Source organism: Suricata suricatta, chromosome 2 (genome assembly GCF_006229205.1).
Source record: "Suricata suricatta isolate VVHF042 chromosome 2, meerkat_22Aug2017_6uvM2_HiC, whole genome shotgun sequence".
In the NCBI taxonomy this organism is placed as follows: domain Eukaryota; kingdom Metazoa; phylum Chordata; class Mammalia; order Carnivora; family Herpestidae; genus Suricata; species Suricata suricatta.
This window is the reverse complement of record NC_043701.1, coordinates 78,833,688-78,857,038: the sequence shown is the minus strand read 5'-3', so window position 1 is coordinate 78,857,038 and position 23,351 is coordinate 78,833,688. Positions and strand designations below refer to the sequence as shown.

The 23,351-nt window shown below is 39.7% G+C and overlaps 1 protein-coding gene across 3 annotated transcripts in view; it reads left to right on the top strand.

Annotated features, from left to right (window-relative positions):
• The window catches only part of CDK6 (cyclin dependent kinase 6), a 243,150-nt gene that overhangs the window by 100,637 nt on the left and 119,162 nt on the right, over positions 1-23,351 (top strand). For all 3 annotated transcript variants that reach the window (XM_029929062.1, XM_029929053.1, XM_029929070.1), the window contains exon 4: positions 12,294-12,461. In XM_029929062.1, the coding sequence (XP_029784922.1) occupies positions 12,294-12,461 (168 nt within the window). The remainder of the gene's footprint in view (positions 1-12,293; positions 12,462-23,351) is intronic.

Sequence of the window (23,351 nt, the reverse complement as noted above, 5' to 3'; positions counted from 1 at the left end):
AATTTATCCTGATTTTTATAGATGAAAGACTGAGGCTCAGAAAAATTGGGCCTTGGTCAGTCAGTCAGCTAGTGGCCAAGATGAAATGGAATTTAGTAGCACTGGGTTAAGAGACCACACTGAGAAATGTTTATGTGGTCGTATGAAATTAAAGTGCTAGGAGATTTAGCCAGTGGTCCAATTCTGCACCTAAGTGATGTGTTAAGCAAAATGATTTGATCTATAGAATGTTTTTCTTAGGGATGAGAGAGGCTAAGAGACTTACTTATAGTCGTACCTCTACCTGTAACAGTGTGCTAAAGTCCATGTCTCTTGATGATCGGTTGCTAAAAAACTTTTGGATACAGGTAGTAAGATAGAAAACATCTTCAACTGTTTTTATTCCATGCTTCAGTGTCCATTATGGACATAGGGGTATTACATTTCTGAAATAATGAACCAGAAGCCTTAACACACATGTGAAGATGCTGTGTTGGCTAATAGGTAGTGATACTGATTTATATGCGATGCCTCTAGGGTCCCTATCCCATGATCCAAACCTACTTTTTCTGACTTCCCTAGAGTTTTATCACTGTCAAAGTATTCCTTCTTGGGAAGAATCAGTGAGTTCTTTTTAAGCTAATGGCTTTTATAGATTACATAGTCATTTCCAATTTAGTTTGGGTCTCACTTCTTTGTGAAAAGCCATTGAACATTTATAGACACCTGTTAATACAGTGTCTCATATATCTGAAGGAAGAATGACTAAAGCAGATCCCTCTTTCAGAAGACGGGGCCATAGGGTAGTGAGTGAGTAGAGATGGAGAAAGTCTTCAGGAGTCAAGGCCAGAGAGCCAGGTGGGCTTTGTCTGAGGGCAGTCTAGCATAAGACTAATCTGATGGGATCAGGTCTGCATGTTAAAAAGATCAGGCTAGCCAGAGAGTAAAGGGTAGATTTGAGGAATGAGATCAATGGGGAAACCGTGCCGTCCATGGAAGGAAGGATGAGGATCAGGCCCACGATAGTAGGGGTCTCACAGATGTAGGAATTACGCGAAAGAAAAGTGACAAAACTTTACTGAGGGAACCAGAAGAAGACTTGAATAAAATGAGAGCCACACTGTGTTGTGAAAAGGAAAGATTCAAAAGTATAAATGACTCCTCAAATTGTAATTTCTTAAAATTTAGTGAAAATACTAAAGGTGTTTGTGGAAGGATATGAGAACTCAACAAAATGATCTTAAAATAATTCTAGAATAGTAGCATGTAGGAATATCCAGGAATATTTTATAAAGAATGGAAAGAGGACACTTGCCCTACCAGATATGAACACAAATTCTGAATATTTAATTATTAAAGGAAAGAGATGCCCTAAACAGAGCCAAACAAGTCAAAGTCCAAAAACAAGTTCAAGTAATTTAGAACAAGATAAAAGTAGAATTTAGAAAGTGGGCATTTTGATAAATTTAAGCTTCTGGCTAAAGATAGTATATAAGTAGAATAGCATATGACCATTAAAATTGAGCAGTAGATCTGTATTCATTGATGTGTAAATAGGAGTTCAGTATACATTATGGTGTGAAAAAGGCAATTACAAAATCACATACACTAGTATATATTTATAAAATGGAAAATGACTTTCTTTAAAAAACATTTTTTTTAACATTTACGTATTGCTGAGAGACAGAGAGAGACAGGACATAAGCAGGGGAGGGGCAGAGAGGAAGGGAGAAACAGAATCTGAAGCAGGCTCCAGACTCTGAGCTGTCAGCACAGAGCCTGACGTGGGACTTGAACCCATGAATCGCAAGATCATGAACCTGAGCTGAAGTCAGATGCTTAACCAGTTGAGCCACCCACACGCCCCTAAAATGGAAAATAACTTTGTATATAAGAATACAACAGAAAAATTATGGATGGGTACACCAATGTGTTAATTAATTGTGGTTGTCTTTGGATGGGAGAATTGTGGGTGATATTTATTTTTTTCCTTGTGTTTTGATTTTTTTCAACAGATGAAATATGTTTATTATGTTAATTGTATATTACATTTCTAATGAGAAATGAAGATCTTTGTATTTTGGAAAACAGTGAATAAGAGGGAGGGACCCGGTGTGAAATGCCATGGCGAGGTTAAGTGAGGAGGGGAATGTCCCATGGTTGTGGCAAACAAGTGGTTATTGGTGATCCTGGAAGAGCTGCTGCACCTCCATTCACTGTAGTGATGTGATGTGGATGAGAATTAGGAAAATGTGCATTGCTGTACAAAGATCATTGTCTAAGAAAAGAAGAGGAGGGGCTTCTGGCTGGCTCAATTGGTGGAGCATGCAACTATTGATCTCAGGGTTGTGAATTCCATCATCTTGTTGGGTGTAGAGATTACTTAAAAATAAAATCTTAAAAGAAAAAGGGGGACACCTGGGTAGCTCAGTCAGTTAAGAGTCTGACTCTTGGGGTGCCTGGGTGGCTCAGTCAGTTAAGCGTCCGGCTTCAGCTCAGGTCATGATCTCACGGTTCGTGGGATCGAGCCCCGCATCTGGCTCTGTGTTGACAGCTAGCTCAGAACCCGGAGCCTGCTTCAGATTCTGTGTCTCCCTCTCTGACCCTCCCCTGCTCATGCTGTCTCTCTCTGTCTCTCAAAAATAAATGAAAACATTAAAAAAATTTTTTAAAGAGTCTAACTCTTGATTTCAGCTCAGGTCATCATCTGATGGTTCACAGGATCGAGCCCTGTGTTGGGTTTTATGCTAACAATGCAGAGCCCACTTGGGATTCTCTCTCTCTCTCTGTCTCTCTCTCCTCTCTTTCTCTCTCTCTCACTGCCTTTCCCTCACTCATTCTCTCATAAATAAATAAATAAATAAATGAATAAATAAACAAAAAAAAAAAAGAAGGAGGTGGCTTGGGTCCCAGGTATAGTAGGGGGATGGCAAGTAGAGAAAGGGGAGTTACTAGAATAAGCTGCATTGAATGAGATCCAGAGCATAAGGAGGGAAATGAATACCACATAAAAGGAAGGAAACCTTTCCTACCAGAAGATAAAGGAGAAGGGTAGATGCCAGTGCTTTTAAATTTGTGGGGAGACACAGGGAGGTAATAGCATTCCCTTGATGGAATGAGTTTCTCACCGCAGTGGAGTATAGGCTAGTGTGGTAAGACAGGAAAGGGAGATGATAAGTTAGGGAGATAGCAGTAAACATTCAGACTAGCCTATAAGGACAGCAAGAGAGCTTATTAGGACCACTGGGGATTACCTGATGGCACTGTGGTAATCAGGATTTAAGACTGACTTCATATTGATAAGGGACATATCCATGATCATGCCCTACCCCCACCCCGTAACAGCTGTCCACAACACTGATTTAATAGCCAAGAAAGAGAGAGTGGTTGGGCTAATTGAGGATTAAGCTTTGTATAGAAGATAAGATAAAATGACCAACAAGAGAGAGGAGGGAATTGGCAAACCTAGCACATGGTGTGTGAAGAAGTTGCTCTCCAAGTTTAATTAGTTATGCTGTCTAATAAGCTTATGTAAATTTACGTGACATTTCGATATCCAAGAGTATATGATTAAAGTAACTTAAACTTTTTTTAATTAAAAATATTTTATGTCAGAGTTGAGTAATAACACATTCCTAGTTTTAGCCTTGGAAATAAATGGTAAATAATGGAATGGGGTTAACGATGTCAAAAGTGTCTGAAGTTAAGGCGCTAGCGAGGGCATCCTCGCTGTATAATGTTGAAGTCGTGCAGGGAAATGGTGAGTGTACGGTAGAGAGGATGAGCCGTAGTCCCTGAGGAATATGGACGATTGATAGCAAATGATAGCAATGAAGAAGAGAGTGTTGTGACAATAAATGTAAGGCCGTATAAGTCTCAAGGAGAAAAAGATAACCACCTGGAAGTGATAATTGGCAACAGGAAGAGAATGTTGGTATAGGCCCCGTGGTGGGGCAGGGACAAGGGCAGGGAGGGGAGAGGGAGGCAGCACAGATTGGCAGAGGGCTACAAATGATGAAAGATGGTGACCTTAACAGGTTTCAGCTGATACATATTTTGATTTGTTAGAATATGTTTGATTTGTTAGAATAATTTTCAACTGCAAATTACAGAACACTCCATAGAAGAAGAAAATAGCTTTAAATAAGGGTATTACTGTTGTTAACTACAAGTCCAGAGGTGGGTAACCCTAAAGTTGTTCAGCTACTCTGCAATGTTGTAAAGATCCAGACTCTTTCCCTCATTACAGTCTGGTATTTTATGCGTGCAGATGATGTCTCCCTTTGTGTTTCAAGATGGTTGCTACAACTACAATTTCAGGTCCTCAAGCAGTAGCTTTTAGTGGAAGATGCACCAATAGGGAGTGGAGGTTGGGAGGTTAGGAGGAAGTACAGCAAGAATTTTCTACTGTGGTCCTCTTATAAAGGGGAAAAATACTTCCCAAAACTCTAGAGCAGATTTGTCTATGCATCTCGCTGACTAGCACTAAGTCTGATGTCCATCCCTGGGTCAATTTCCAACAAATGGGAATGTGATTACCTTGGACCAAACATGCATGGCTGGCAACCAACAATTTCTACTACAGTAGACAAATAATAATATGCTCCACTCTGTGGAACAGAAAACCAACTTTTGTAATACATTACCTCATTTGGAGAGGAGGGAAGTACTAAGTGAGGGGAGAATTCTCAAAAGAGGGAAATGAGAAGGAGAATGGGGAAAGATGAGAAGGTAGTTTTCCAAATGCAGTCAAAAGAGCATATTGTTTAAAAAAATTATAAAGAATATGTGTTGAAATGGGGAGATACCCACAGTATGTGGTTAGATGTTTTTAAGAAGATCATAAAACAACGTGCATAGAACAGAAACCATTTGGGTCATTAGTCAAAAACCTAGGCAGTTGCACTTTGTATTTTCTTATTTATGCAATGCTGATTTTTATATCCTACTCTAAAAAAGTTAAAACTAACATTGCTATTTATAGTTTCAATTCCTGATGACTTTCCACTGTGAGTTAAAAACAGCCATCATGGTGACGTAAAGATTCCTTCTTTCAGACTGTCCATTTATTTAGTCATTACATTGTCCTTCAAGTACCAGCATTTCCAGGCTTGGTGAAAATTAGTTATTTTCTTTTTCCTGGTTGGTTGAGACCGATTCTTTATGTACTTCCGCATTAGCATCACTCCCAGGAATGAATAATATATGGATTCTTTACATTCTCTCTTAAGAATACATATTTTATTAATGAAATTGGCATACAAAGCCACTTTTATTATGCTTTTATCCAGTTGCCTAGAAGCAGTAAAAATAGAGAGTCAGCACTTACAATTAGGGGCCTTGCCTTTGTTTCTGCTGAAGAGCTGGTGGGAGCAGTGTTGTTCTCCGTTACCCCATTCCCACCACCGCCTCCCACCCCGCCAGGCCGGGCGCAGTGGTGATGTGACAGGGAACAGGGACAGCTTGCCTGCCCTCCTCTGGAACAAAGCTCACTCGTGACTCCTGTAGCTCATCTCCACCAGGTCCTCCCTCTTACTGTTGCTTTAAATTCACCAGTTACATCCTTCCAGGTGGCCAGAGGTTTTAAGGAACCTGCTTTAACACCCCTCTTGCTTTGCCTTGCCAGAATTTGTTTTGCCCTTTGTAATTTTGGATGACGCATTCTTTGGGTACTTCTGAGGACCAAAACAAGAAGTAAGGGGAACCTGTTTATAAAGCTCTCTTTGCAGCTCATTGTTATCTTTGTGAATTGATCAGCGGAAGCATGAGGAGCTTCTGTCAAGTTTTGACATAGAGTAATAAGTGTGTGAGCTTGGTGTGGTGACAACAGCAGATTCTCCCTGAGCACAGAAATAGGAGTGAGTGAAATCACCAGTGAGTGAATGACGTGCTGAATGATCCGGACATGGTTCTGTTATTCACTACTACATCACTTATGTAGACATGTTGTACCATATTTTATGGGAGAACTGTGATTTTAAAAGATCCTGGGCAGTTCTACTTCTGGGTAAAATATATACATATACATACATATATATATGTATATATGTGTGTGTGTGTGTGTGTATCCCAAATGATTGAAAGCAAAGTTACAAAGAGATATTTGTACACCTGTGTTCATAGCAGCATTATTAACAGTAACCAAAAGGTGGAAACCACCCATATGTCCATCAACACATGAATGGATAAGCAAAATGTAGAATATACATGCAATGGAATATTATTCAGCCCTAAAATGGGACATTCTGACATATGCTACAACATGCATGAATCTTGAGGACATTATGCTAAGTCACAAAAAGACCAATACAGCATGATTCCAGTTATGTGAGATATCTAGAGTAGATATCATAGCCAAAATCATAGAGTAGAAGAGTGGTCCCAGGGTCTGGGGAGGAGGGAATTCTGAGGAATTGTTCAATGGGTATAGTTTAAGTTTTGCAAAATGTAAAAGTTCTGGAGATGGGTTGCAGAACAAGGTGAATATACTTAGTACTGAGTTATACACTCAAAAGTGGTTAAGATGGTAAATTTTATGTTATGTATATTTTACTACAATTAAGAATTTTAAAATAGGGGTGCCTAGGTGGGTCAGTTGGTTAAGCATCCAACTTCAGCTCAGGTCATGATCTTGTGGTTCATGAGTTTGAGCCCCACATCAGGCTTTCTGCAGACAGCTCAGAGCCTGGAGCGTACTTCAGATTCTGAAGTCTCCCTCTCTGCCCTCCCCTGCTCACTCTCTCTCTCTCTCTCTCTCAAAAATAAACATTTAAAAAAATTTTTTTAGCTTTGGGATCACCTATTATTTTGTTGTTTTTTTCTGCTAATGTCTATTACATTTATTTTTTTATTATAGTCTATTGTCAAGTAGGTTTCCATATAACACCCAGTGTTCATCCCATAATCAGCAAAAACAAGAAAAAATTCTGGGACTAGCCTTTGTTGTCATTATTATTAAAGTGCTCTATCTTCTTTTTTTAATGTTTATTTTGTTTTACTTTTTTATTTAATTTTTTTTTTTTTTGAGAGAGAGAGAGAGACACCACTAGCAGGGGAGGGACAGTGAGAGAGAAGGAGACACAGACTCCAAAGCAGGCTCCAGGCTCTGAGCTGTCAGCACAGAGTCCAATGCAGGACTTGAACTCAGGAACCACGAAATCATGACCTGAGCCATAGTCAGATGCTTAACCAACTAAGCCACCTAGGAGCCCCTAAAATGCTCTACTCTCTTTGTGGCTTTCCCATCAGCCTTTATGTGTAGACTGTCATGATCTTTTATTTCTATTCCTAATCATAACCCTCTACATACCTTAAGCCAACATGTTGTCAGTTTGATGTAAAGTACCTTTATTTTATGTAATCCATTTTAGACTGTAGACTCCTGTAACACCCTTCATAGAAAACAAACTGGACAGGAGGCTTTTGTAGGAAACAACAAATCATTATGAAGATACTTCTATTGAAATTTGAATAACAAATTTGAAAAGACTGTAGTTTATACATTATAAGGAGAAACATGATTATTATTGATTATAGCTTGTGTGTGTGTCTTTTTTTAGTTTTTTTAAACATTTGTTTATTTTTGAAACAGAGAGAGAGAGAAAGAACAGGGGAGGGGCAGAGAGAGAGGGAGACACAGAATCTGAAACAGGCTCCAGGCTCTGAGCTGTCAGCACAGAGCCTGACATGGGGCTTGCAATCAAGAATTGCAAGATCACGACCTGAGCCAAAGTCAGATACTTCACTGACTAAACCACCCATGCCCCTCTTAGTTCTTTTTTTGAGAGAGGGAGAGAGAGAATGTATGTAAGCAGGGGAGGGGAGAGGGAGAGAAAATCCTGAGCAGGCTCCACACTCAGCATGGAGCTCAGTATGGGGCTTGATCCCACCACCCTGGGATCACAACCTGAGCTGAAATCAAGAGTTGTATGCTCAACTGACTGAGCCACCTGGGTGCCCCTTACTTTTAGTTTTTAAATAGACTGTTGATGTACATTTTTGTTGCTAAAACTTTGAGGATATGACTACATCATCTAGATCCATCCAAAAATCCAGAATTGTCTGTTGAAAACTATCATTTCTGTGATTTACTATATGGTATAAATTGAATGTTTTCATTATCTTTTGGAACTAATTACACTTTGTAGTTGGGGGAAAAAAGACCCAATGAAAACACTTTTTCCCATTAGAAAAGCTTGAGGTAAGTTTTCAGCTGCCTTGTTTGTTTTGTTTTTAAAGAAATAACAGGATTAAACTTGTAGAACACCTAAAAGAAATGATTACAAGGCTTTGCAGATTTGTGGTATTCAGACTAAAGTCCGGAATCTTCCTGGGGGGGTTGGCAAGGACAAAACCCCACCCAAAGTCACTGGGAGCCAGACTTCATTCCATGATGGCATCCTGTTGAAACATGCTTCCATAGCACATGTTTCAGAAAGATACAGAGTGATGGCCCCAAGTGACTGTTTGTCTGTCATGAGTATGACTGGATGTTTAAACCTCTTCCACCAGAATTGTGCATTGAAACATAAAAAGGTTTTAAACCCGAGTTAAACTTAAAGAGCCTTATTTGGCAGTATCCGTAGTCTCATTGCATTGCATCATCAGGATTACTGTGAAATATTTACGTCTTGTATAAGACACATTAATTGAGATTAAAATCTTGAGGCGCTAACTTAAACATATGTCTCATGATACTATAAACCGAGATAGAACAGATGATACGTGTAAGTAGAGAATCCTTTGAAATATCTTTGATCCAAGCACTTCTTGTGATTCTCAAGTTGTTTTTCCCTGCCTTGTTTGTTTACTGTTAAAATTAATTCATTCATATAATTCTCAGGAATTGGGACCATGTCTTATTCTTCCTTGTGACTGGAGCCCCTAACCTAGCTGTGTATATTTTCCCTTTGAGATTAGGTATTCTGGTGATTGATGGTTAAAGGTTGAGGAGGGTCCTCAAATCACACTTCTTACAAGTCTGTAATGGGCATCAACCTACCTTAAGTTGAATTACTGAAGATAATGAGACTTGGGCAAAATTTTTCAAATCATTTAATTTAAAGCTGGCATAGTTCAAAAGACTCTATTGTAGCTGGTATCATAGGTTTAAAAGAAAATCCAGTTTTCTCAACAAAAATATTTTTTAAATAGCCTAATAAAATCTAAAGCTGTTAATTCTTATGTAAAGCCAATTTCCCATATATTCTGTAAGCATCATCTACATGGAATCAATGTTAGTGTAATTATCTGGGTTGACACTATTTAAACTGTGCTGGTGGTCATAGTTATAATGGTAACAAGTCATTTTCTTGTACCCTAGTCTTTAAATGAAGGAGAACTAGACTCTGGATATAAGTTCCAAAATAACACAACTATAGGGGTACCTGGTTGGCTCAGTCAGTTAAGTGTCCAGACTCTTGATTTCAGCTCGGGTCACGATCTCTCAGTTGGTTAGATCAAGCCCTGCATCAGGCTCTGTGCTGACAGCCTGTAGCCTGCTTGGAATTCTCTCTCCCTCTCTGTCTGCCCCTTCCCCACTCACGAGCACAGGCATGCTCTCTCTCTCTCAAAATAAGTAAATTAAAAAGAAAATAACACAACTAAGACCAAATAGCAATTACTATGACATATCCTAGGGAGGAAAACCATGTAGTCATTAAAAATCGTATTTTATTGGGGAGCCTGGCTGGCTCATTCAGTTAAGCATCCAACTCTTGATTTCAGCTCAGGTCATGATCTCACAGTTCTTGAAATCAAACCCCACATAGGGCTCTGCGCTAACAACATGGAGTCTGCTTGGGATTCCCTCTCCTCTGTCTCTCTTGTCTCTCTCTCAAAATAAATAAATAAACATTTAAAATAAAATAAAAATTATATTGCATTAAGAAAAGACATTGCAGAAGAATTTTGTTGAAATGGCAAAATATTCATAATAAATTACATATTTTTAAAGCAATCACAAAGTAATGTGTACAGAATAATCATTTTCATAAATGCATTTATATATCATTTGTATGTAAGATGCATTATATATAATATTTAATATGTATTTGTACCAGCAAATACAATAGTAGCTATAATTTTTAAAGACAAGACCAAAATTATGTAACAGTGAAGTTTTCTCTGTTCTCTCAGTGATAGGATTTTGAGTGATTTCTGTTGTTCCTTCTCTATTTGTAAAAAAAATTTTTAAGTTTCTGCATTAAGCATGTACCAATTTAATAATTAAGAAAGATGTAGTTTGTCCTATATAAATAAATACATACTTTTTTTTACTCTGTGATTCAGGTTTTTTTTTTATGAACTTAGATTGGCCTTATTATTAATGAGTTCAGATTTCAGAATTTTTATTCTACTAATCGACTGCTTAAACTGTTTGAACAAAAAAAATTGAACCAAACAGATTTATTCTTTCTACAGTTTTAAGTGGTTGGCATTTAGCAAATAAGAAGTTATAGATGACAAGCCGGCATGGCATTAGTTTAGGTTAGTCAAGCTGTTTAACCTCCAGGGCTTACAAGTCATGTGCATTCGTTTCCAATAATGACTGATTTGCCCGAGCAGACTACTTTTGTTAACACTGCACGCTCCGTTTTCACACTGGAAGTGTGTGCATTGTGAGGTGTGTGACCTGCAGTGGTTCTCAGGTCTTGAACTGACGCTTGAAAGTGCAGTTTTCTGCAAGGGTTTTGTACTTGAAAACTTAGAAGGTATACCCTGCCCATTCAGAATATCCACTGAGGTGAATCTCAGAAAGAATTCTAGTACACCTGTGTCATTGCACACCACTGCTTAGTACTTTGTTTACTGACCTAGAGGCACTGGCCACATTTTCTTACAGGTGTTTGTGAATGCTTAATATGTGCCAGACCTGCACTATCCCTCTTTGCATACATCACTTCATTTAATCTCGTTATATATATATATTTTTTAATGTTTATTTTTGAGAAAGAGAGAGACAGTGTGAGTGGGGCAGGGGCAGAGAGAAAGGGAGACACAGAATCTGAAGCAGGCTCCAGGCTGTGAGCTGTCAGCACGGAACCCGACATGGGGCTCAAACTCACGAACTGCAAGATTATGACCGGAGCCAAAGTCAGACATTTAATCTACTGAGCCACCTAGGCTCCACATCTCGTTATATTCGTTTTAAAAAGTAAGCAGTGTTTTCTCTTAGATTTATGGGAAATTGAGGCTTTGGTTTTAAGCAAGGTCCACCTGATGAACAGAGGTGTCCTTGCAGTTCCTGGCAGCTCTGAAGCCCGTGATACTGCCTTGCCATTGCTCTAACCCTTCTGTGGACAAAATAATCCCATCCTCCCTTGTTTCACACAATATTTGGACGGTAGGTCAATCTTGTTAACCCTAGATATCAAAGGATCGGATGCTCAGGGTCTTAAATTCCTACTTTCAGACACTGTTTGAGTCTTAAAGCTTCTAATTTTACCGGTTCCAAAGTTAGAAAAAGACGTGACATTGGTTTATTTTTTGAATGTCCCCCATTCTCCATTCCATAAATGGTAATAGCTACCTTTTATTGAATGCTTACCACTGCGTTAAGTGCTTTACAAACAGTGATCCTAGGAAGTAGGCTTTATTGCTTTCCCGTTTTACAGACAGAAGAATTGAGGCTAAGCAAGATTAAATGGCTTACCTGACTTTACATGCTTATTTGATCACTGATCTAATAAAGGAGTGCACTGAGAATTTGAATTGAACCCACTTTTTCTAGACTATGATTTGAATAAACACTATTTCTTGAGTAGTGGTGTTACTTTGGGCTAATAACAAACCCCTGTTTCTTGACCTATAAAATGATAACAATGATATTATTTACCTCGGTGTTGGGTTGTGCATTGAGTTTCTAAACAGAAAGTGTAGGGCAGTGCTTGAAATATACTGACTGCTTAGTATTAAGTGCTATAAAAATAATAAGAATTACTATTAATATTATCATTTCCTGGATTTTAATTGTTGAAGAAACAAATTAAATCTTTTAAAAGTATATGAAGTAAAAAGTGCCTCTGCTCTTACCACCTACTTCCTCTCCTCAGCATTAACTACAAACACCAGTTTGGTATCTATTTTCAGAATATTTCCTATGCCATCTGAACCTATTTTAAAATTTTCCTTTCATTAATAAAGTACAGGGTGATGTGAAATTTTTTGTAGTGACCTTGAGAACAGGAGACTGGAGAGGTAGGAAGGGAATTTATTTATTCAGCAAATACTTGTTGAGTGCTTGTAATGCAAAGGATTCAGTATGTTGAATTTATTGTGACCATTTATTGATTTTCTTTTTTTGTTTTATTTAGGATATGATGTTTCAGCTTCTCCGAGGTCTGGACTTTCTTCATTCTCACCGAGTAGTGCATCGTGATCTAAAACCACAGAACATTCTGGTGACCAGCAGTGGACAAATAAAACTGGCTGACTTTGGCCTTGCCCGCATCTACAGTTTTCAGATGGCTCTTACCTCAGTGGTGAGTGAGAAAGTGCTATTCTTTCATTAGGTTTATGTTTCCTCTTTTAAATGATGAACTTCCCCCATACTGTGCCCCTAATTTAGTTACTGCTCATCACTTGGGGGACAGAATGTCTTCACACTTTTTAAAAAGCAGGGCTACAAGGCGCCTGGGTGGCTCAGTTGGTTGAATGCTGGACTTCGGCTCAGGTCATGATCTCACAGGTCATGAGTCCAAGCCCCACATCAAGCTCTGTGCTGACAGCTCAGAGCCTGGAGCCTGCTTCAGATTCTGTGTCTCTCTCTCTACTCTCTCCCACTGTGCTCTTTCTCCCCAAAATAAATAAACATTAACAAAATAAAATATAAAACATAAAAATTAAAAGCAGGGCTAGGAAGAAAGGGTTTTGCTTACAACTACAGATACATCCGTACTAGGCTTGTCATGAATAGGACCCATTGCAAAAATAGTCTCTTACACGGAAGCTACCAGAAAGGAATCAGTTACAAGTTTCCAAATGCTTTTTGCTGTAACCAGTATTTTCAAAGCTGCATATGCAAAGTCGGGGGAAACAGCTCAAGGATTAGGGAAGGGCACTGGGAACATTGATCTGTCTGAAGTGTCCTGGTTTGAGAAACAGCTAGGTGCCTCCAGAGGTGTGTGAAGGCGTTCTTCCGGAGCTGTGTTGCTAGGAAGAAGATACTAAATTTGTAGTGAATTTGGATAACCCATGAACAAGCAGCACCCCCACACTGGGTAGAGCCTTCATCCAAATCAAAATAAAAAGAGTAAACCAAAGGGCCTGTTTTGGCAAAGAATGACAGTTATGGTATCCTGTTTTTTGGTTTCATTCAGGTCTCATTCTTAGTTATTGATTTTGGTTTCCTTCCATTTCTCCTTCTAGTTCATTGTTACTGAGATGAATTTTTGGAAAATTCAGCACCCAGAGTATAAAAAGAACCCAGAAATAGGCACCAGTAACTTATCTTTGAAAGACCTGTTTTACATACAGTAAATTCAGGCAGAGATACAAAAAGCCAAGGAATGTCCCATCAAACTGTGCTACTGTTTGATGTTGAGAATCCCAGTGGATCTATGAACACTCTAAAAATCGTCCTCAAAGGTTAAAACTTAAGAAAAAGAATCCTCTTGGGTCAACGTGTCATTTTTCACATAGTCCATCTTTAGCTTCCAAGTGCTTCTCAGGCAGGGGCAGCACTGCCTTGGGTGGAGGGCACAGCTGAGAAATGGATGGCAGCATCTTTGGTCATCTTAATGACTTGGGAGATGGTGATGGCCACGAGGAGGCTGATATTCTGTCCACCAAAGAATTGTTTACTGAAATTCCAGTGATGCCTCAGTTGAGCAATAAACAGTCGAGGAGTAGGAAATTCTGTAAGAGAGATAACTTGTCTTAGAAAAACATTCAGTTTGCAAAAGCATTTCATTTCCCCACCCCCAAAATATAAATACTACAACCTGGACACGTAAGACCACATACTTTCCCAACATTGCACACTTTACCTAGGGCCATCAGAATTTTTACAGAGAGTTCTTTGGAGTGTGTCACCCTTGTTAAAAGAGAAATCATACTTGTTTTCTCTTTGCCCATCACTTTTGAGAAGACAAGGCACAAGATGGTATTTAAAGGATACGCCTCAGATTTGGGCTGGGTCAAATGAGCCCTTGTATTCTTACATAATCACAGAAATGCTGAGTATGTGTGTCTCCTCACTGGGAAGGGGTAGGTGGGCTGCGAGCTTCCTTAGAATGTAGTTGTGCGTGTTGGTAGGAGTCCCTGAGGAAAAGCTTAATTAGGCTTTGTGATCCCTGTGGTCTTCAGAAGTAGCAGATGGAAAGAACTGATCTTGGGTACATTAATTGAGGGAAAGATGAACCATAACTGAGACAGACACTTTATTTTGATCACCTGCAAATGGGCACAAAGAATCATAAATAAAAAACAGGAAACTCCATTGGTTTTGTTTTGTTTTTGTTTCTTTTTTGCTTATTAAACTTGAGGAATGAAAGCCCAGCTTATGCGTAACATCAATTAACATTCCATTCTTGCTGACAGTGGATATGTTCAGACAGGAAGATGTTGACAAATTATTTCATAAAGAAAAGGGGAAAGGCATTCATAAACACCTGATTTTTCGGTGTCTAGTTTGTACTGCATACTCTATTTCTTATGGTGACATAAAGTAAAAAAAATACTAGCAACTGAGAAACACACTGGAACAGATTTGACTTTATTTGCAAGAATTTCATGACAGTAATAAAGGTTATAATTTCTAAAGGGTACTGCATTTAAAACTTTTCCCATTGTTTTATGTTTCTTGATTTAGGGAAAAATTCATTTAGTATCAATGCATATAGTTTATATACACATTATGATATGCAAAGACTCAGAAGCACAGTTTTTCAGACTGAACTGGTATTTATTTTTAGAGTTTCTTGAAGTGAAAAAGACTGCACTCCACTTCCTGGAAATACACATTTTTTAGTGGGTTATGTCATACCGGACCTGGGAATCAACTTAATCTGTGGAATGTTAAAGGAAGTTTACTGACTCAAAACTGACATCTTAAAGCCACGAGAAATGCTAATCTATTATCTTCCAAACTCTGACTCAAATGTCTCTGGTTCTCCCTGCAGAAATCAATCTCACCTTCCTACCTCAGTGTTTCCAGAGTAACATCTTATTAGTGTCCGTCATAATACTGCTTTCTGTTTTGTTTATAATTCGTTTGGGAGTCTAATATATAAGGCTGTATGTAAGCTCCTTGAAGGAATTGGCCTGAGGGGTAGAACTTTAGGACACTTATTGTAAGTCTAGTGAATAGTTGTAGCTGTAGGTGGTATGTAACTTAGGTTGTATAACAAATGACTTAGCTTGTCTTCATCTGATAATGGGAGGGTTAAGTGTCCTTTGGATGTCTGACTTCACTGGGATGCCTCCAGCATGACACTTAGGTGTCTTTAGAGGGTATTGGATACTTTTTGCTCAGTATACAATCAGACATGACATGTACCCATACAGAGAAAGGGTGGTTTATACCTATTTATTTAAAGGTTGTAGAATTAAGATATGAATGGCTACTATGGATACCTTAGACTCATGCAAGAGGGGTCCCTGGCCTGGATCTCATACTTTTTTTTAAATATTTATTTATTTTGAAAGAGAGAGCACATGAGAGCATGCAAGCAGAAGAGGGGCAGAGAGAGAATCCCAAGCAGGCTCCATGCTGTCAGTGCAGAGCTCTACGTGGAGCTCCAACTCATGAACCATGAGATCATGATCTGAGCTGAAGTGAAGAGTCAGACACTTTGACTCAGCCACTCAGGTCCCCTCTCATGTTAGAGGAGCCTGCACTGGCCCCTTTCCAGCCAGGCCTCGTTCATGGAACAGGGAATCCAAGGTGCCAGGGAGATGCTCCAGCTAGAGCCTGAGGCCCCTGACCCCCTTCCTGCCACGCTCAGGGCATCAGAATTCCCTGACTGACTGAGAACTGCACGGACTTGTCTCAGGTCCTTCCTCGTGAGAGCAGATTGCCCACTTGTGTGTTCACCCTAGTCAGAGAGCAGCAGCTTGCAGACACACAGGGAGAGGATGGGCATTTCGACTGAAGCATCCATAAATATGTGCCTGAGACCCCTTGTGGTCCAAGAAGGAGCTGGGACTGTGAAGAGCTTGGCGAGGGGGTGGGGGGGATGGGGGGTTTATGCTTAACACCTGACATGGGTTATTTTAGCAGCAGTTTCTCTGAAACCATGAAATTTCTGTGACTTGTATTGAAATCCTACATATGTGGAAAATCGAAGAGAGTAGGGGGAGGTTCTTTCATATTGCATATAAGTGATGCACGTAAGAATCATGACTCATGTGGCTCTATGATCTCAGTGACAGGATTGTTAAGAATATGTGCTTATTCAGTAAAATGACTACACGGCTAGCTAAAATTATATTTAGAGCCATTCGAAAGTTGACATTTCTAAGCATGTCCCATGTCAAATGCAGTGTATGGTGTACCTCGTTTTTGTCTGTTAAGATCAAAGAAAAACAGAGAGCAACCTCTCAGCCGGTGGTTTTGGTCATTCGTGATCGTGCATTCAGGTCTGACAGGGAGAGTCTGAGAAGCAGAACCGGGGACACCAGCACTGGCCTGACGAGGACTATGATGATCATGAAGCACCACGAGCTGCAGCTTAGGAAGGGGCAGTCTTCACATCTCTGTGATGCAAAATCTTTACTTTTTTTTCTAAATTGGATCAAACATCATGCCGAGTAACATCATTGCTATTAGATCCAGTGTTTGGGAAACTCCTTATCAACCATCATATTTTGAAAGTAGAGGAACTGATACTGAGACAAGCCATTAGTGGCCAGCTTAAGTCTGAATTCACCAGATTGATTGTAAATAGCTTGGAGAATTCTAACATCTATATTCTGCTTCTTACCTACCATCCCCTTTGCCTTCCTCTTCTTCATTCCACAAGGCTCCAGTACTTGAGAGGGCATCAGACTATGTTCTGTGGAATTACTGGGTCCACGAAGGGCTTCCAGAGATTCCACAAATGTTCCATCTATTTTTTAAAATATTTTAAGTCTTTTTAACACTGTAATGAAAAAACAACTAGCTCATGCCACATTTAGACACAGTGTAGAGGCATGAACTGAGGCCCGAACTTCTATCTCCTGGCTCACTTACTTTCTGTGCAGATCTCAGAATAAAACTTCTGCCAAACTAGTGCACACTTGAACAACTTGGAGATGTATTGTTGCTTACAAGAAACAAGCATTCTCTTGATTCAGTCCTGTAGGTGTCCGCCCCCTTAAAGTCACCCAGATGCATAATCGCAACAGTGACACACCGCACTGCACTCATGGAACATCAGACTACGTCAAAGGCCATCCAGAATAATGCCAGTGTTGATGTTTTTATATCCAGATGTAATTGCCAGAACACCCAGACAGCTAGAGCCAGTCACTCCCCAGGACAGTCACCAGAAATCTGCTCGGGGATAGAGAGGAGTCTATGCCTTAAAATGAGGTCGTTCCTTTTAGTGTCTCTGCAGCTTTTCACATGCTGAGATAAAGTCCAGGAATGGGCTGCTATAAACCAGCTTTTGCTCTGCAGTGAACAGTCTTACAAGGACTTTGCAGTATATTTGGAGGGCCTGTATCCAACCTCAGACAAGAGATACAATTAGCATTTCCCCCCCAAATGCCTGTGTGTAGTACACATAGTTTGGAGAAAAATTCCACATTGTACTGTAATGGAAGACTAAGAAAGTTTTCCTGTCTTTTTAGTGACTTAATGGCATTCTCACTAAGCTCAGTTATATTCCCCTTCTCCAAAGGCCTTTTTCCCTGTATCATCTATCCTATTAAGAGATACTTGTGTTCTGAAAACATCTTCCACTCTAGAAATCACCAGTGACAACAAGTAAATAGTAAACATGGGAAGACCTTTCTTTGACAACTCTACAATTAGAAGAATTCACTTGGGTTTTTGGGTGTTTTTTTTTTTATGTGGAACTTCCTGATGATCATTCATCTATTTATTACCACAAGTATTACAAAAACTCGAATTGCTTACAACCCATTCTTGTGCCTCCAGCAATAGATGGTTTCCTTCGCTCCCCCTAGTTTGGTAGCATTTGGTAAATACTGAAGGAACCTTGCAGATTCCAAAACTTTTGATAAGGTAAGGGAGAAGATTAATGAGATGGAGTTGTAGCATTCAGTCAACAAATAATTGCTGATCACTTTCCACATGGCAAGCATGGTCTGTGAACTTGAGAGATGATGAAGATGAAATGGACATGTTCTTTGCTCTCCTGGAGCTCATCATCAAAATGAGGAGACACATCTTCATCACATAGTGACACAAAGAGATGTATAGTTAGGAACCAAAGTACAGTAAAGGAAAGGGACATGGTTCTATCAGGCCCTGTATCTCAGGAGCCTTCATAGGCTGGGGGTCAGGGAAGCTCTCCCTGCTCACCCCTGCCGGAATGTGAGATGCTCGGAGGTCTTCCTGTTGGAACCTGCCTGGATGCAGGCCCCGTAGATGTGCACATCACACAGTCTGCACTCATTTTCTCTGTTGAGGCTTGGAATAGTTCATTTCACAGCAGCAAGTAGGCACCGCCAGGCTGACGCGGCGAAGCAGGACCAGAGATCAGAGAACAGTATCATCTTTTACGGGAGAAAATAAATTGTTTATGCTTGTTTCCCCTTCGTGTGTGTTGTATTTACTATGGAGACCTGGCAAGGTTTGTGCCTCGGCTTGGGCAGCTGAGTTGCTCCCACAGAAGCCTGCAAATGCTGCCAGTGCATACTGAGTAAATCAAACCAAGAGCATTAATCGAGTATAATGGAAAAAACCCAAAGCCCTGTCGCCTCAGCACCTAGCGAAAGTGCAGGACACACCTCTGAAGCCGGAAAGGCTCCTGTAATTCCCTCCCCACTCCACATCCCCTTGCCATGACACAACCAGGTCTGTTTTGTGAAAATTTCCAGTTGCCAGTACATATTTCATAGTTAACAATGGAGTGTTTGTGCCGGTTTCGTTTTCACTTTCACCACTGAGGGAAGTGGAACACAATGGGGCAGTGCACAGAGCTGGGAACAGGACACGTTTTCTTTAGGATTCCCAGGGCTGGGTACGTGGAAAACGCCAGAGCCAAAACAAACACGAAAACCCATCCAGATCTTTCGTTTGCACATTCTCAGTGGTTATAAAACACATTTCGAGTTGCCATCTTATAGGTTACTGCCTCCATAGTGAAGGCAAGCATTGAGGACCACTGTGAGAATTTCCCCCCCTGTAGAAAGATAATGTATTCCATACTGTACAGGAAGCTTCTGTGGGTGTGTGCATGTGGGTATTTAACCGCACCACGTATACTTGTGAAGTTAGTCAAATGACTGCTTTCCTCATTTATAAAAGATAGTCATTCATTTGACTCACCTAATGCGAGCTCCTTCATAAATGGTCACTGTTGCCAATTAGTTCTGGACGAAAACAGTTTAACTGTAGTGCTACTGCCTGGCGGGTGTTTTACTCGAAGAAAGGACAGGATGTTCTTTGATTCCATACATCTGTTTGGCCACCATGTCCTATCAAGGTACAATATAGACAGGGTCTGCTTGTCACCTGGTTTTTTATATTCCATCCTATAGGCACCCGGTATGATGCCATTCAAATCTCAGAACTTGAGGCCAGGTCTGAGTGTAAAGACCAAGTATTGCCATAAGGTTGACAAGATGGAGTGCTTTAGTAAGGTTTTCTGTAGGCAAAGGGTTTGTCAGGGATCCAGAAGATAGGAAAAGTCTTATTGGGTCTTACATTTAACATTCTTATGGACATGTGCTTTCTTTACCTGGTCAGGGGCCAGTCTAGTAAATTGTATTTAATGAGATAATTTCATCTCCCTTAAATTTGCCTAACTCAGGTGTATTAATGTTCATCCAAAGGAGTATAAGACAAAATCCTTAGAATTGACTATAAAACAATGTTTCTATAACTTGCATTTTTACATTCTCTTTCACTTATTCTTTGGATATGTGAGCTTTCTTGTGTTTTACAAATGTTGCTACTTGCTTCCAGATAAGGAAAGGAAAAGTGGCGGCATCTTCATTTTGCTTGGACTTTGGCACATCTCATGGTTTAAGTTCCTACACTGAGATATGTTATTGCACTTATGTTACATAGGATAGATCCATTTTTATTCCCTCAGTCCAAATCTTAACACTCTTTTAGTGTTTCCCACAGCACCTTCTTGGCCCATGGTGGGTACTCGATAAATACATGATGAAGGAATGAAATGAATCTTCATGATTCTTCAGTGCCTAAAGAATGAATTCCACCTCAGTAGCATGGCATGCAAAGATTTCTTTATAGCGTAGCCCCAACCTATCCTTCTGTCTTCCCGCTGAGAGACCACTCCTACACACATAAACCGTATTCCCTGTCATCTAAAAACACCAGGTTTCTCGCTCTTTGAACTTCATTACATTCTTTCCCAGTTCCCTGCTTTCACCAATGAATCGATGAATGAATTTCCAACTTGGCATTTTCCATGTTGCTGCTGGGGTCACTGCACCCTCAATTATAAGCCTGTAAAGGTTTTGTGTTTGTGTGTGTTTTGTTTTGTTGGTTTAGACACAACTTCCAGCTAATCTTCCCAGGGCCTGCGTCACTCCCTGATAGCAACTTAAGCTCTGAGGAAGTAACATTTACACTTCGAATGTCTGTCTGGGCAGCCCAGTTGCTAACCTTCAGATAATCATTGTCCTTCATCCCTGCTTTTTCAAGATCATGAACTGTCACACACCTCCCAACTTGTGCCCTTGCATTTTCTGCATGCTATGTTTTAATTAAAGAATAAGATCCTTTGGGATCTTTGGAGGAACCATGATGTTAGGGAAAAGGTTGAAATGTCTGCATTATAAAACTACAGTTTTAGTTATTTGATTTCGCTTACTTGGGTTCTTGAGAAGATTAGATACGTGTTTATGTTAATCTGTATGTCTTTCCAAAAGTGAAGCTCAAACATTTATATGATAGCTTTATAATGATGGATTTTCTTTCATATTTTATTGACCGTATTGCTGATATGCCAAATTGGCTTCTAGATGATGCTCTTCAGGCTGCTGAGCTGTTCCTCTTACTGCTCCTGCTTTCTGTTTTCCTTTTCTCTAAGGGATTGTAGCACAGCGTTTGAATGACATCGTTGCCTCCAGCATCTGTACAGATACTGATGATTTTTAAATCCCTCATAAATTTGAATGTTAAACTTTACAGTTGGCTGTGGAGGAATAATCTACCTTCAAGTCTCAGGGAAGCATCCAAAAGAAAGCAGGGGAAAGCGTAGGAGAATTTACTTTAGCGCTGCTCATATATTTATTTTGAAGGTTGGCAGAATCTAAAAGTGGGGCTGTAAATTTAACAACTCAGCCATTAAAGCCCCAAAATCAGGGAGAAAAATCTCTACTCCTTCCAGGTTTGGGTACTGATCTAAAGCTACAAGGTTTCTATTCTGCCGTCTTAAATTTTGTTTTTGTTTTTGTTTTGTATTTCTAAAGCTATCCTCCCTTCTTCTTTCTCATTTTCATTTTGGTTAATTACTTTTTTTAAAGGTTATAGTGCTTTGAAATGTATGGAAGCTTTTTCTGAATACTTGCTGGAGACTTCAGTTGATTGATTTCACAGTGACGTTGAATACTATCTGCACCTTATGTAACGCTGGGTGATTTCAGCGAGGTGGGGACGGCACATGGTATCAGTTCTTGTGGGAAAATATGCTTCAGTGGCTTACTGGCACCGCTCTTGGAATGTGGCATTTAAAAGTACCTTTTTACAGTGGGAAAGAATTCTGTCAAGAATAAACAGTCTGACCTTGTTAAATGGGCCAAAGTCTGTCTGTAACCTAGTTCCAGAAAACTAGCTTTTACTAGGTTAGAAAAAGCAGATTACAAAAATTACAATTAAAACTTTCTAAAGGATGGGAAAAGTTACTATGAAGAATATGAAATAAATTCCAAAAATGATAGTCTTCACATATATGCAGGGAAATTTCTTCAGATGGCTATAAAATCCCACTCCTCCAGAATGGATGAAAGATCAGGACTATAGCCAGTCAGAAAAAGCAGATGTTCTTTTTCCTGGAAAGACAAGACTGGCTTATAGAAAGGGGCCGTGGGAGTGGCTACGTATCATGGACCAACTGTGGGAAGCCAGCAGGCTTGGGGAGACGAAGGAGTAAAAATTGTCCCTGACTCCCCCATCATCCAACAGTTAAAAGCTCTGAATATTCAGAGCTCTGCAATGCAACAGTCTTTTCCTAACTTTGCTCTCCATCCGTGCTGTCCCACCCATGCCAAACCCATCCACACACCCCAGTGATCTTGCCGCTCCAGACCTGTTTCCTCCTGCATGAGACAGCATGCCATTAGGTTTTGTGCCTCCACACCTTAGATATTCTCTCCACTCAGACTGCCTTTCCCCTTCTCAGCCTCACAAAGTCCTGCTCATTCTTTAAGACTATGCAACCACCATCTCTTATTTGAAGTCAGCTGGACTCTGTAGGATACAGCTAGGCATTCCTTCTTTATGCACTTTTGATTTGCCTCTAATGTAAGTCCATTTCAACACTTGGGGTAACAACACACAGGTACATGGTACTGCTCTGTGAGGGGAGAGAGAGAGAGAGAGAGAGAGAAAGAGAGCGTGTGTGCGTGTGTGTATGTGTGTGCGTGTGTGTATGTGTGTGTCTTATGAATAAGTTTCTGAGTAGAGGAGTGGAGGGAGGCTGCGTTGGGGGGACCGAGTAAGTTTGGGAAGAGATACTTTCCCTAAATAGCTTCTTTGAAAGGTGTCATTACAACTTGTATCTGTATTACATTTTGAAATTACAGCACCAGAAATCAAACTTGTTTTATTGACCACTTTCATTGCTAAAACCTTGTGTTTATATTTCCCTGATATTCTGGAAAACCAAGATTTGATTTCTTTTCCTCAGATGCATGACTAGTAGCTAATCGGTTAGGTGTTATCAGGGTATACTAGAACGCAAAGATGCTTTTTCTAGTAGTAGCTGTTTTTCATGTTAAACAGCTAATTTAATAGTAATAATTTAAACTAGGGAAGATGTTTTAATGGAGTTACAGTAATAACCAAATCTTGTATTCTAAAACATAATATAGCTTTAAGAAAAGTATGTTAACTTAAAAAAAAAAAGCCTAATGTGCAAAGTAGATAAATAATCAAGTACTTTACAGATGGACTTGTGGCAAAGGTTTTTAAATGAGCCTCTGCAATTTAAAATATAATTTAATAGATTAAAATGCATTTTTAAAACCATATCAGAATTACACATATTCTGTAAAGCTTCTTA